At 57.2% G+C, this 13064-nt stretch overlaps 1 protein-coding gene across 2 annotated transcripts in view; it reads left to right on the top strand.

The window, feature by feature from the left end:
- Positions 1-13064, top strand: part of RPTOR (regulatory associated protein of MTOR complex 1) — a 308508-nt gene that overhangs the window by 74389 nt on the left and 221055 nt on the right. The window contains exon 3 of one of the 2 annotated variants that reach the window (XM_059148815.1): positions 2330-2412. In XM_059148815.1, the coding sequence (XP_059004798.1) occupies positions 2330-2412 (83 nt within the window). Of the gene's footprint in view, positions 1-2329; positions 2413-9119; positions 9136-13064 lie in introns of those variants that run through there. The other variant, XM_059148816.1, reaches the window with a different exon arrangement.

The following is a 13064-nucleotide window of genomic DNA, read 5'->3' as shown; positions in this document are numbered from 1 at the left end:
GAAGCAGGCTCCCCGCTGAGCAGAGAGCCCGATTCGGGGCTTGATCCCAGGACCCTGAGATCATGACCTGAGCCGAAGGCAGCGGCTTAACCCACTGAGCCACCCAGGCGCCTGAAATCTGTTTTTAATAAAACAATACCACCCTAGCTCCTGTTGGACGGGCTTTGTCTCTGGATCTGGTTCACGGACGTTTTGTGGGTTCTCTCTCTCTCTTTCCCCGGGTCCTTCACTGGCTTCTATTGTGCTTTATTTCCCAAGAAGAGGAACACAGGCAGAGTTTGTGAGTGTTTGCGGGTCTGAAAAGGCCTGTGTTTTACCCTCTGACGTGAATATAGGGTGGTTGTTCTCATTCAAGATGTGAAGGCGTCTGTCTTCTGTCCGGCTTTCGGTCTTGTGGGGAAATCCAGACTCAGTCCTGATCTTTCGTGAGCTGATTTTTCTCTAAGGACTTTTTTTTGTCTTTGTTTTTAGCAGTTTGATTACGATGTGTCTGGATACAGATTTTCTAGGGTTAATCCTGTTTGTGCTTCACTGACCTTGAATCTGTAAGTCGACGTCTCTTGCCAGATGTGGGCAGTGGTCAAGCATTACATCTTCAAGTGCTTTTGAGCTCTGCCTTGCTTTCCTCCTTGTGAGACTGTGACGACGTGAGCGTTACTGTCCCCTGGTCCCTTGAGGCTCTTTTCTTGGGAGCCGCTCCCCTTCTACAGCGTGGGATTGTCCATTCTCCCCATAAGTGGGCTTGGCCCGGGGCTGTCTGGGGAGTGCAGGGAGCGGGGAGGTTAGCCAAAACCCTCGTGTGTGGGAGGCAGCGTTTGAGAGGGCGGCTGGGGAAGTTGGAGCAGAATTAGCGTTGGTGCGTGGGAAGCCAGGACAGCGAGGGGCTCCGGGAAGGGGCAGGCGCGGCGCTCTGGGTCGGCACAGACGCTCGGGCTCATGCATGGACGTCGGCCTTTGGACACGTGTCTGTAATGTCACGTGATGAAGGGGCCCCCGAGTGGCAGGTCCTGGTCCCGGGGAGGAAGGGCGTCACGTGGTGGATGCGTCCTGGGACCAACTGGCTGCCCTTTCTGTGGCATGTCCTTGGCCTGGAGGAGCAGCTGATGGGCCTCGGGCATTTGGCCGCATTTTCTGGAAAATGAACAAAGTGAGTGGGCATTTTGGGGAAAACAACCAAAGTGTTTATAGCTAGTGACGGGATTTGAGATATTGGAGAACGAGATACAGAAGGTCTGCGCAGCTCAGTGATCAGTGCTTTCCAGGTGACAGTGAGGACAACACAGAGTTACCCGCAGACGGGGTCTGCTCCACGTGCACGACAGGCCTGTGGATTTTAATGCCGTGGAGTACGGGCTCATCGCTGTGGTTTCGCACTCCCCGTTGCCGACAGCTGCAGAGAAGCTGCCACGCGTCGAGTTTCGGTGCAGCAGCAAAGATAGCATGACTGTCTCAAGAGGCGATTTAAAGTGGCCTTCCCGCGGGTGTGGGTGTGTGAGGCGGGATTTTCCTCCTCTGTGTCGGCCAGAACCACATATTGTAACAGACGGATGCAGGCACGGATGGTGAGACCAGGTGTTAAAGACACGTGCAAAAAAGGTAGGACAGTGCTATTCTCAGTTTTTTGTAAGTCAGTTTTCATAATAAGTATTTATGTTCAAAGGTAATGGGTTTGTTATGACTTTTGTATGAATGGATACAGTTTTTAAAATTTCTCGTCTTGAGTTTGAATTCAGCAGATACCAATAGAAACAACCACTTAAAGGTTGTTTGGGGTTCTTCAGCATTGTAAAGAGTGCAGGGATGTCTGGCGACCACGTACGTCTGAGAAGTGGCTGGTTAGAGTTCCTTGCCCTAGAGGCCACTCCTGAAACGGGCGGTAAGCCACAAACACAGGCGCGTTGACCAGTCGTTCTTGTGGAGGAACCAGCACAGACAGAAGGCATGTAGAATGCGTCGCCTTGGTGGCTCCGTCTTCTTCCTGGCCCTCTGCGAGAGGGAAGCACGGTGCGGCCCTCCCCTGGCCCCTCCTCGGCACAGAGGCCCCCGCCAGGCCCGAGGCCCACCCCGCACAGCCTGCCAGGAGCACAGGAACCAAGCGAGTCTGACCAAACAGCTTTCCTCGCGAAAGGTGAGCGGGTGTGGCGTTTTGTCCTGTTTGGGGACATAGCAGTTCCCTACATCTGGTTAAACACAGAAAACCCCCAGGTGTGTCTTGCTCAGTCCAGGGTGACTCTGAAGTGCGTGATGGAAGAGGAAACCGTGAGCGACAGGCTCAGCCGCGGAGGAAACGAATGGGTAACGGACTTTCTGCTTTTTATTGCTTCTCCAGATCCTCTGTCGATGGGGCCTCAGAAAGCTCTGGAAACCATCGGTGCGAATTTGCAGAAACAGTACGAGAACTGGCAGCCACGGGTGAGTGCGCTTCACTTGCTTTCCTCTTGTTTCTTACAGGGAAGCTTCGATTCCTTGGTTTCAAACAGCCTTTGAATCCAAGCGAGAGGTTTTTACGGAGCCTCAGCTCGCGTCCCTTGGTGGCTGGACGCTCCTCGCTGCGCCCTCCCTCCCCAGCTCCATGGACGCACCCTGTCGTGCGTAAAGGTGGCCAGGCGCTGGCGGGGGCCCTGGGCGGGATGGTCTCCTGCTCATTCAGCCTGAGTTTCTCCCTGCAGTCTTTAGGCACTGAAAAGCATTTCTCGTGTTACTCTTAGATCACAGATTTTCTCAGGAAACATATTTTCAGTAACTTTCCTACAGCCTCAGCTAGTTAGAGCTATTTCTCCTGTCTTCCATTTTCAAACAGTTGAGAAAAAAGCACTCAGCATTGAAAAGATGACACCTATTATAAGCTCGGTCTTTGATTCAAAAGGTAGGGGTCTCTTCGGGAGGCCGCTGCCAATTACCATGCTTTTGTTGCTTATATCTGACAGTTCTGTGGTTTTGTTTTTTCAAAGAACAGTGGCAGGTTGCCTTTTAAGATCTTAAGTTTTCCCCTGAACCACCCCAAGACCTTTAGCCTTGCTCTTTAGCTGGCTTGAAGATTACTAACTGTAGCAGCAGATTAGACATTTGGGGTGTTTATGGAGGTGCTCTCTGTTCCGTTTTGTGTGGTGGGCTGGCTCCGGAGTCCTCTGCAGGGCACGAGCACGCGGAACGTGGGTGTGGTGGCCTTGCTCACGCGGCTCCCAGGAGCCTTTGTGGTCATCGCCCTTTCTTTCTGAGTGTCTGCCTCACGGGGGCAGGCGGCTGGGGGCCGGGTGAGCCCCGCGTGCTTGGGCCTCACCTGCGGACTCTTCATCCGGGTGATCTGGAATTAGGGAGTCTGTACATCATCTACATCCTACAAGAACGGTCAGAAGTGAATCTGTTGGTGCCTGTCACCGTGTCTGCGGTCATTTCTGTTGCTGCCTGTAGTCTGCATAGACTGAGTGGTAGCAACCATGTCCCCTTGTGTCTTAGGGGGCAGCAGGTCTAACTTGTGGAGTTAATAACTGCAGACTCCCATTCGTCAGAAGTCAGGTTCTTAGTGATGACTTTGATCTATGCCTAAGGACTTTGCTTTTCCCTCTGTTAGATTTGTTACCTCTTGATGGTTATATAAAAGCTCAGGAGGCTTCATAATATAATGCCTTTGGGGCTTGGATGAGGAGCGGAGAGATATTTCCATGGTGTGTCCCTTTAAAGACAGTTGAGATGCGTCCTGCTGTCAGTAGAAATGCGCTTCTCCGAGGACACTGAAGGCGCTCCAGAGCTCTATGACACTCTCCAGGGGCTTCCGGTGCGTGTGCGGTTTGGACAGACGTCGTCCACGTGTGACAACACACAGAGGTGACGTCAAGTCTTCCGACAGACTTGACGTCACTGGCATCTGGAAGGTGGAGAACCAGCAATATTTAAATGTAAAAGAACGCCTTTCTCACTTACCCACATCTCACCATATCCTGAGTTCGACTTCAGGCTTTGGTTTTTTGCTGGGTTCATTTATTTAAAGGAGAATGCAGCCAGATAAATTCAGATCTACCGACTGCGTTCTTCACGGAACAGGCTCTGCTATTTTAATTACGTTCTTCCTTTTAAAGACGTATCACATGAGAAGATGTGGTCTTTCAGAATACGGGGTCAGTATTTCTGGATATTGCCTGTTTATTCCCTTGGGCGTGATTTACAATTTCGGGGAGTGCTAGGAGTGGGTTTACTGCTAGCATTACTATTAGCTTAACTCGGTAGGCATCAGCTAGTTTGTGCTAGCTGGCAGTAAGTGGAATCTTCGAAAGTAGAATCCATGATTTTTCAAGTGGAATCTTCGAAAGTGGAATCCATGATTTTTAATCTAAATCTCTGTTTAAGAGTAGATCTCCCCCGTGGCATCTGGAGGAGGCATTACCATGTAAGGCTGCATTTACACATAGGCACACAATCACAGATCCAAAAACGACAGTAGACTCAGGATGGGGTTGAGAAGTCACCTTCTTGCAGTAGGGATGGCCATGTGGGGCGAGTGGTCGCAGAGATGGTATGGCCCTCCAGATGGACGTTGTTTGGCCGAGACACGTGCTTGAGGTCCGTGGGCTTTGAAGAGCGGATCTGCAGGGGGGTGTTTTGAAGGAGAGACTGGTCACAAGGCTGGTCAGGGGGGTTGTTTCTGGATTGTAGGGTGCACCGGTGTGGGTGGGGCCCCACTGGAGCTGGTTTGCAGGCGGGGACCAGAGCGTGCCGGCCGCACCCAGGAAGGGGCCACTCACGTCAACGGACTGGGCTCCTGAGCCCGCATTCAGGAAGCAGAACCGTGGCGATGAATACTTAGTATTTTCTGTGTTGAACGTCAGGACGGTCGCGTTCATTCTTCAGTACGATAAAGAGGTTTAAATTTTGCTGCTTCCACCTGTTAGTGGGATGCATATATTCGGAAACGAGCCTTAGGCCCAGGATGCGTCAGGAGGTCTGGCCAGGGCGGCTTGTGGGGCTGTGCCTTGTGTGCTGGGCGGTCATGACACATGCTCTGGGGTGAGCGGCGTGCTCCTCCGCTCTCTGGAAGCTCCTGTGGGTGACGGGAGGGGAGGCCGGCCTCGCGTCGCCTCCCAGAGTTTGCACAAGACGGGAGACAGTAAGCAAGCTCAGACGTTGGTGTGCGTGGCAGTGTGTTCCTAACTGTCAATCAGGGTCCTTTGGAATGTTGCAGAGCAAAACACACAGCCCTTGACTGCGTTTACGGGGCCCTCGAGTGCTCTGCGTAAGAGAGTCCGAGGAACCACCTGCAGTAAAGCAACGGGGGTGTTAGGAAATCTCTAGACCTCTGAGGTGGACTCCCCAGATCTGGTCTTCTCTTCCTCCGTGTCCTGTCCTCTGAGGCTCAGAAAGGTGGCGCAGCTGGAAATGAGGCCCTGTTCATCCATGTTGGCGGGTGTCTGCGTGCCTGTGGGTGGGCCACGTGGGACCGAGCTACCCCAGTGCCACTCAGGAGGGACAGAAAACCAGCCACGGGAAACGGGCCCGCCTCGTGCCTGCGGGAGTTGGTGTCCTTCCTCGCGCGCTCTCCTCCTTTCCTCGCTCCGACTGTGCGGGATGACGCCGTCTGGTGAAGGGGATTTGGGGTCAAGAAGGAATTCAGAGAAGCCATAGTGATGAGATTTTCTTCCTGAGGCTGCCAGCCCGTCAGGCCCGGATTTCCTTTCCAGGCCGATTGAACCCTTGGCTAAATAATTGATGTTTGCCACCAGTGAAGTATTTCTTTTGATTAAATTTAAGGCTCTGCCTTTCTGCCTCGTAGGTACATAAATCTGTGTTCTGCAGGAGACGGAAGGAGGGGTGCCAGCCGGAAGGGGGACAGACCTCACGCCTGTCCCGGGAGGTCCCAGGGCCGTGTGGGTGGGCGGCGGCAGCGGGGACCACAGAGCGGGGCCTCCCCAGTGTAGAACGCGTGTTTCTGAGGCTTCCTCTAGCACGTCGGGCTTCTGGCGGTTTCGTGTGGGGCGTGGTGGGCCTGGGCTGATGGGGGCCGCGGTCAAGGGTCCGGTCCCGCCGGTCTTTCCCCACAGCGCTGCCCACCCGGGAGCCGAGGGAGGTGGGAACGTGTACCGCCCACGGAGCAGGCGGAGGAGCTCGCTGAGCCTCCCACCGTCGGCGGCCTCTGAAGTGACCCCGGCCCCTGACTGAGCGCCTCTGTCCCAGTGACATCTCAGCGCTCCTGTCTACGCAGGGGGACGGAATGTGCCCTTTGGAGACTCCCTGGAGTGCGCCTTGCTTGTCTTCGGAGTGTCTCCTCTGGGAGGCAGGTTTGTGGGTGCGGCGGGGACCCGTAGGGGCGGGCGTGGTGGGCAGTTCTGAGGCCCACGTGTGGCGCCCGCATTCTGTCCTGGCCTCAGCTCTCTGTGCTCCCCTGGCCTCTCACGGCCGCTGTGCGGCTGGGGAGGGGAGGTCGGTGTGCCCGTTAGACACGTGTTACGCGCACCCCACCCCGCAAGGTGCACGCGGGGCCCGGGAGTCTGTCTGGGACAGAGCAGGGCCCCACCACCTGGTCACCAGCCCGGGGAGATTATGGTCGCATTTCATCTGAGTGAAAAAGGCCTTTCCTTCAGTTTTGATCGAGGAGTTGTGTGCGTGCCTCGGAGAGCCGGCTTGAGCCAGTCTCGCTGCCTGGACCGTTGGGTGTGTGGGGGCGTCGGGGGAGGTGAGGCCGTGGACAGCCTCGTTCACACGGGAGCATTCGCAGGCGCGTTCCGCCGGCTTTAGGCACAGGCGCTGTTGGTCAACCCCAGCACTTAGGTTCGGGCGGGGGCAGGGGTAGGCGCTGTCCTCGCTTCTTCTCTGGGGCAGGGCTCACGGCGGGACCCTGGTCTCGGGGAGAGAGCGTCCAGAGGCCCGTCGCGTGACCTGCTGGCTGTTTGCACTGGGAGGTGCTGGGGAAGGGCCCCGTCTGGCCAGGTTGCTGGTCGGGCTTTGTAGCCCGTGATGCGGCTGGGTGACTCGCCGGCCCGGCCTGCGGTATCCTTCCTGGGGCTGGTCACAGCGCGTGGGACCTGTTTCAGGGTGGGAGTTACATGCAGAGCAGCGTACATGAAGGCGGGCCACTGTCCCACAGGACTCCCTTCAGGGTTCCGGAGTGAACCTTGTGCGGGATGCGGTGAAGACTCCTGGCTGAGCAGGTTCCACCTTGCCTTGGGGTTTTCAGAGCTGCTGTGGGTTATCGAGAGAGGAGCCCGCTCTGCCAGTGGACTCTGTCCCCCTCACCTAAGGAGGTGGTCTGGGTGGATGTGTGGAACAGGCCAGTGTGGGCTGTTTGTTGTAGTGGCTCCTGTTGGGACAGTCACGCTGTGACCTCAGGCCCAAACGGACGTTGTGGTGTGGCCAGTGAGAATGCCCTGCAGGGAGAGCGTGGTCCCTGACCCACACCGCCATCACGCCCTGCTGTGCCCTCCCTTCCCCGGCCTGGCTTCCTTTGCCACACGTCCTCACGCAGGCCTCTAGGCACTTGCTTGTGTTTCGGGACATGCTGTGAACGAGGACGCACGACCACAGCGGGCGCTGGGGGGCGGCTCCTGCTCGTGTGGCTCCGGTCTGGCATGAAGCACTTCGCACCAGAGCCCGCTGAGTCTGCGTGACGGTGTCGGCAAAGCCTTCTGGTCCTCTTGGGGTCAACCGTTGGGCTTTGGTCATGACTTCGTGCTTCCCTCGGAGCGTGGAGCTCTGCGCCTATGACGGACACCTCAGTTATGTCTTTGCTGCAGCCTCGAGCGTGTCCGCGCGCTCCACCTCCACCCCCTTCTCTCTCACTGCCCGCCGGCAGCTTCTCCACGCACCATGTTGGGGGAGAATCCCGATCTGTGCTCCTGTGCGGCCCTGTCCCCTGGACCCTGTGTCCGCCCAGCTCCTGCTGCTAACCCCGCCGGCCAGCGCATTCCAGCAGCACTCAGGCGGCGGCAGCAGCTTCGAGCACCACCAATGAACCGTAGAGAGCACACAAGCCCATTGAGGGAGGAGGGGGAAGTGTTGCAGCTGGTCTGGAGGGTGCACAGCTTGCAGGGCTAGATCCCCGGCTGTCTGCCGCGGTCTGAGGGTTACCCCTCTTTGGGCTGCTGCAGTGTGGTCCCTGTGGTGACTCCGGCCTCCACAGTCACCAGGCAGCCGGCACGGACATGTGACGGTGCTCCTTGGATCTGGGCCCCCACGGCTGTGAGCACTGCAGCGCCACACGGATGTGAAGCCAGGGCCGCTGTCGGGAGTTGGGTTAGTCAGGCGTCCCGGCACGCCCCTCATGTCCTTGCGGCAGAGGTCACCGGCAGCGCTTCGCTCCTTGTCTGCTGTGGGCAGGGGCGCCTTCCGGACAGGGAGGGCTGACCGGGATGGGCATGTCTTGCTGCCATGGGGGGGGGGGTTGCAGGGGTGGGTGTTGTGGGATCGTGGGAGGAACACGCACTTGTTGAATTGTTGCTGTGTCGCCTCCTAGAAATGGAAGTGGAGCGGTTAGCGCGGAACCGAGGGTTTGTAACTGAGAAGGGAGGCTCAGCGGGGAGAACAGGACAAGGCAGCCTGTGGCTCCCGAGGGGCCCGGTCCTACACCACCCGGCACCCCTGCTCTGGGCCCTCCTCCTGCCCACCTCTGCGCACGGACTTGCTGGCAGTATCGTGTTTTTACCGAGAAATCGGGCTTAACTCTGTCCTTAACAAGCCTGTCAAGGATCCGGTCTGTCCTCTTCCCGATGAGATCCGTCTCCGGGTGTGACAACTTGCCAACGAGGACCGGGCGCTGCCTGTCTGCACGCTAACCCTGCCGCTCAGACAGCGCCGGCTTCCTGTGCCGCGCCGGCTTCCTGAGTTAACCCGGAGCCCCGGCGATGCGAGGCCCGCTGGGGAGGGAGGTTGGGGACGCGTGAGGAAGTGCCGGCTCCGGGAGGGGAGACGCTACGGAGCCCGCGGCGGTGGGGTGTAGAGTCTGGGGGCGGCCGCGAGGAGCCCACCGTATGCGCACCATATGTGCCTGGGAGGGCTGTCAGATCCGGCTGCAGCCAGATGAGAGCGTCTGATGCAGGGGGTAGTCGCAGACTGGAGGGGAGTGGCCGCTTCTGCTCGCTTGACTTCGTTCCATCGCGAAACCAGATGGCGCCGTGGTGGTCGTGAATCGGCGTTCACGACGGCTTCTGGGTACCCTTCTCTTAAATGTCAAGGAGCTGCTGGCTGGTGTGCTACCGGAGGGAGCTTTGAGGCGTGGGGACAGGACTTGCGGTGTGCAGGAGGGAGCAGTCGCGCCCCGTGTGGCCGTGCGCCTGGCCTCTCTCGCTCAGTGGCCGGGTCACCACTCCCGCGCTGTCGCGTGCGTCGGTACTGTAGCCCCTCCTACGGCTGGGTGAATTCACCGGACGGACACACCACATATGTGTGTCCGGGTGCTGATGGACACTTGTGCTGTTGCTGCCCCTCGGCTCTCGCGAGTGACGTGGCTGTGAGCGTCTGCGTCGAGTGTCTGCGGGACGTGTGCTTTCAGCTTTTTCTCCCTGGGTGGTGGGTGACTCCGTGTGGGGAACTGCCAGAGCGGCCGTTCCATTTTCCATTCGGGCGGTGGGCGGGAGCTGCTTCTGCCCGTCCTCACCGACACTTGTCACTTTCTGTGTGTTTTGTTTTAAAACTGTTACTGGGAAACTTGGGTGGCTCAGTTGGTTGCGTGTCTGCTTTCATCTTGGGTCATGATCCTGGGGTCCTTGGATCAAGTCCTACGTCAGGCTCCCCGCTGGGGCCTGCTTCTCCCTCTCCCACTGCCCCCCACTGCCCCCCCCCATGCTCGCTCGCTCTCACTCACTCACACACTCCCTCTCTTAAATAAATAAAATCTTAAAAAAACCCCACTCTTACTGCAGCGGCCGTGCTGGTGGGTGTGAAGAGGCATCTCTCTGGTTTGGGTTTGCGTTTCCCTGGTCACTAGGGACGGTGAGCTCCTTTCACGAGCTCATCGGTCGCTCACTTGCGCAGCAGCTTTGGGAACATTCCGTTCTCCAGTTGGGTTATTTGTCTTCTGTTGAGTTGTGAGAGGTCACATGGAGATTTTTAAACTGACGGAGCCTGAGTTTTTGTTGGGAGAACTAACGTCCTTTTCCGGTAATGTGCTATCTGCGGACAGGCTCATCGCAGCGTTCTGAGGCCTCAAATACTCTCAGGCCTGTTCCATTTGTCCCACTTATAAGACGTTTATTAAGAGGTTCTAGGACGACAAGAGCACACGGACTGTAATTAGTATTTTAACTTGTATTCCACATGGTTCACCAGGCGTTTGGGCTTAGAAAGAGGTGGTCGCTCAGCCCGGGCTGCATGATGGAGAAACTTCCTGTCGAGGTCAGCGGGTGTGGAGTGGTGGGGTGGTGACCTCTGTGGGTTGTGGGGGCCAGCAGCCATCAGGGGCACTTCCGAGCTGGTGGCTGGTCACCGACGTGCTGTGCCCCCAGGTCTCTTGTCTCCTTCCGCTTTACGAATCCTGCATCATCCCTGGACCCCTCGGTCCCCAGTGACTGGATTTTCTTCTCTTATGTATTTGTCTGTTGGATACGTTTGCTGATTGCCTGCTTGGGGGAGGCCCTGCCTGGGCGCAGGGTCCTGGTACGACCCCGACGCTGCCCCGCTCCATGGGGCTCACACTCTGGTGGTTGTTCCCCTGCGTCCTGTCACGGTCATGGTTTGTGAGGCCGTGAGCCCCCGGTTCTGACCTCACCTTGTGACCGCGCCCCTCGACGGCTTCAGCCTCGCCTGTCTGCTGGCTGCTTGTTTTGGTTGGATCTTCAAGATTCATTTCCCCCAGGAGAGTGTTCCCTTTTCTCTAGGGGGCCAGGCTATGGGTTGGAAAGGCACGTACTACCCCAGGGGACGGACCAGAGGACATGCAGAGGAGAGAGTAAGGCCCCCACACCCCGTGCCTTGAGCACCCCTGGCTCCCTCGGCCTGTGGTCGGTCCACTCTGCCCCTGATCCCACATAGGCTGTGTGGCTGCCCCCCAACTCCGTCTCACTGCAATGAAGGGAGCCCCCAGAAAGCTGGCGGGTACCTGAGGGCCCCTGGGGCACACCCTGAGTTTGATGCAGGCAGGACAGCCCCTTCCGAGGCCATGAGCCTGGTGCAGGCTGTGAGGGCCCTTTGTGTCCCCGTAAGGAGGTGTGCTTGCCTGAGGCAGATTCTAGCCTGCCTTTCCCAGCGGTTCCCAGCAAAGAGAGACTGGTGGGTCCAGCGTACCTCGTGTTTGTTTAGGTATTTTGCATGGTCCTGCGTTCACGGGCTGGTCTGTGGATGGATCCCACAGAGACCTGAGGTTCCCACCCGTACGCAGCTGTGACTCGGGGGCCCGATGACAGAGGGCTGATTTGGCATGTGGCTGATTTGGCATGATCATACAGGGCTCCTGTTGGGGGCAGGGGCGTGTAAGAGCTGCGGGTAGGGCAGATTCCTTGATGGATTTTTAGTTCTAAGTTTTGCTTTTATAAAGACAGTTTTAGCCAAATTTGAGTAAAATCCAAGGAGAAAACCCAGACAGTTGAGAAGTACCCCAGGTTTTGAGGAAATTGAGTCATGAAGGACACTTTGCAAAACTGCGAATAAATCGGGAAGCCTGAACTGGGTGCAGAATTTTCCAGGAGAGTTAAATGGCCATGATTGACTTCAGAAAAGATAGAAAATCCGTAAACATGAGAGAAACTGAGAAAGTTACCGAAGGGTCTGCCCCGAGTCCTCTCGGGCGGAGGTGCGGACTCCTCCATGGGACTGGACGCGGCGGTGAGGCCGGCGCAGCTTATGCTGGGGGCGCTGGCTGCGGCCTGCAGTCCGAGGGGCAGTGGTTTTGTTGTGATTTGGCTGTCTTCATCCGAGTGTCGGTCGTCATGATCAGTGCATGACCACAGGTAAGTGGACACTGACTCACTGACCGAGAGGGCTGCAGGCAGCGGACGAGATCACGAGTTCTGCTGTCCTCTGCTCAGGACGGTGATGGTCTGCGTGGTGGGGTCCGCACGGGATGCCCCACTGTCCTAGCTCTCTGTCTCTCGCAGGAGCGCAGGGAACTTGGGAGCAGAGCAGTCTAGGGCAGTTAAGTGTGGCCCAGGGTTTTCTAGGCCTTAATAACCCCAAAGAAGTCTCTTTGTTTACAAACACTGTCCTTCGGCATTCACCTGGCGACTGGGGGACCGGTGTTCGCCCCACTGAACACCTGTGACTGTGGGTGAGTCTCCAGAATTTATTTCAGCTTTGACACGCTCTGGTTCTGAAAGGGGTTTATTCTCATCTACTTAACCTGGCAGAAAAGTCCGTGTTATCGAGGACAGCCAGATTATCTTCTTGAAGGTGAGCATTTTGGACAATGTTGGGCCTCATGTCCCCAAAACACAGGCTTCGGGAGACGGGCCTCATTCAGGGTCTCTCCATGTTTTTGTGCTTGTGAAATCAGAAGCGCCTTCTTTTCACAGCTGCGCTGCTCCTCGTTTTAATGCGACTGTTTCTGTTTGCTCGGCTGATGGGAGTTCTTTACCACTGATGTTGAGGGGGACAGGAGCAGGGGACTGGGGCTTGTGGGACTCTGCAGGCCCTGGACGTTTGTACGGGGGGCTTTAGCCAGTGGCTCACTCGGGGTGGGGGCTCCAAGGCGAGCAGGTCTCAGCTTTGCTGAGCGGATGTCGGCTCCAGCAGGGACGGCTGCCTGGAAGGAGAGGCCACAGTTTCCAGGTCTTGGGGCCGCATCTTTTACCCCTTGGCTCACGTCTGTCTGTTGCATCTGGCTTTGATCACCAGATGACCTGCTGATTCGCCTTTGAGTCCCCAGAGCACTTGCAGGGGCTCGGACGAATGCACAGGGGATGGGAAGCCTCTTGATTTCCCGGGTGGCCTGAGCCGCTCTGCTCGGCTCATCTGGGGTGCAGCCGGGACTGCAGATGGCCAAGGGGGCCCTGCGCACGGGTGGGGGTGGTCTCTGGAGGCCGACCCGTGCACCTGCGGATCGCAGGGTCCTTGTCCTTGCGTTGGAGGATCTCGTCCGTTTCCTCTCATGTAACGAACGGTGGGCACACCTGGGTGTGCCACTGGCTTCCTCTTTCTGAGTTTCGTCT

Source organism: Mustela lutreola, chromosome 15 (genome assembly GCF_030435805.1).
Source record: "Mustela lutreola isolate mMusLut2 chromosome 15, mMusLut2.pri, whole genome shotgun sequence".
Classification (NCBI taxonomy): domain Eukaryota; kingdom Metazoa; phylum Chordata; class Mammalia; order Carnivora; family Mustelidae; genus Mustela; species Mustela lutreola.
This window is presented reverse-complemented; position numbering and strand designations above follow the sequence as displayed.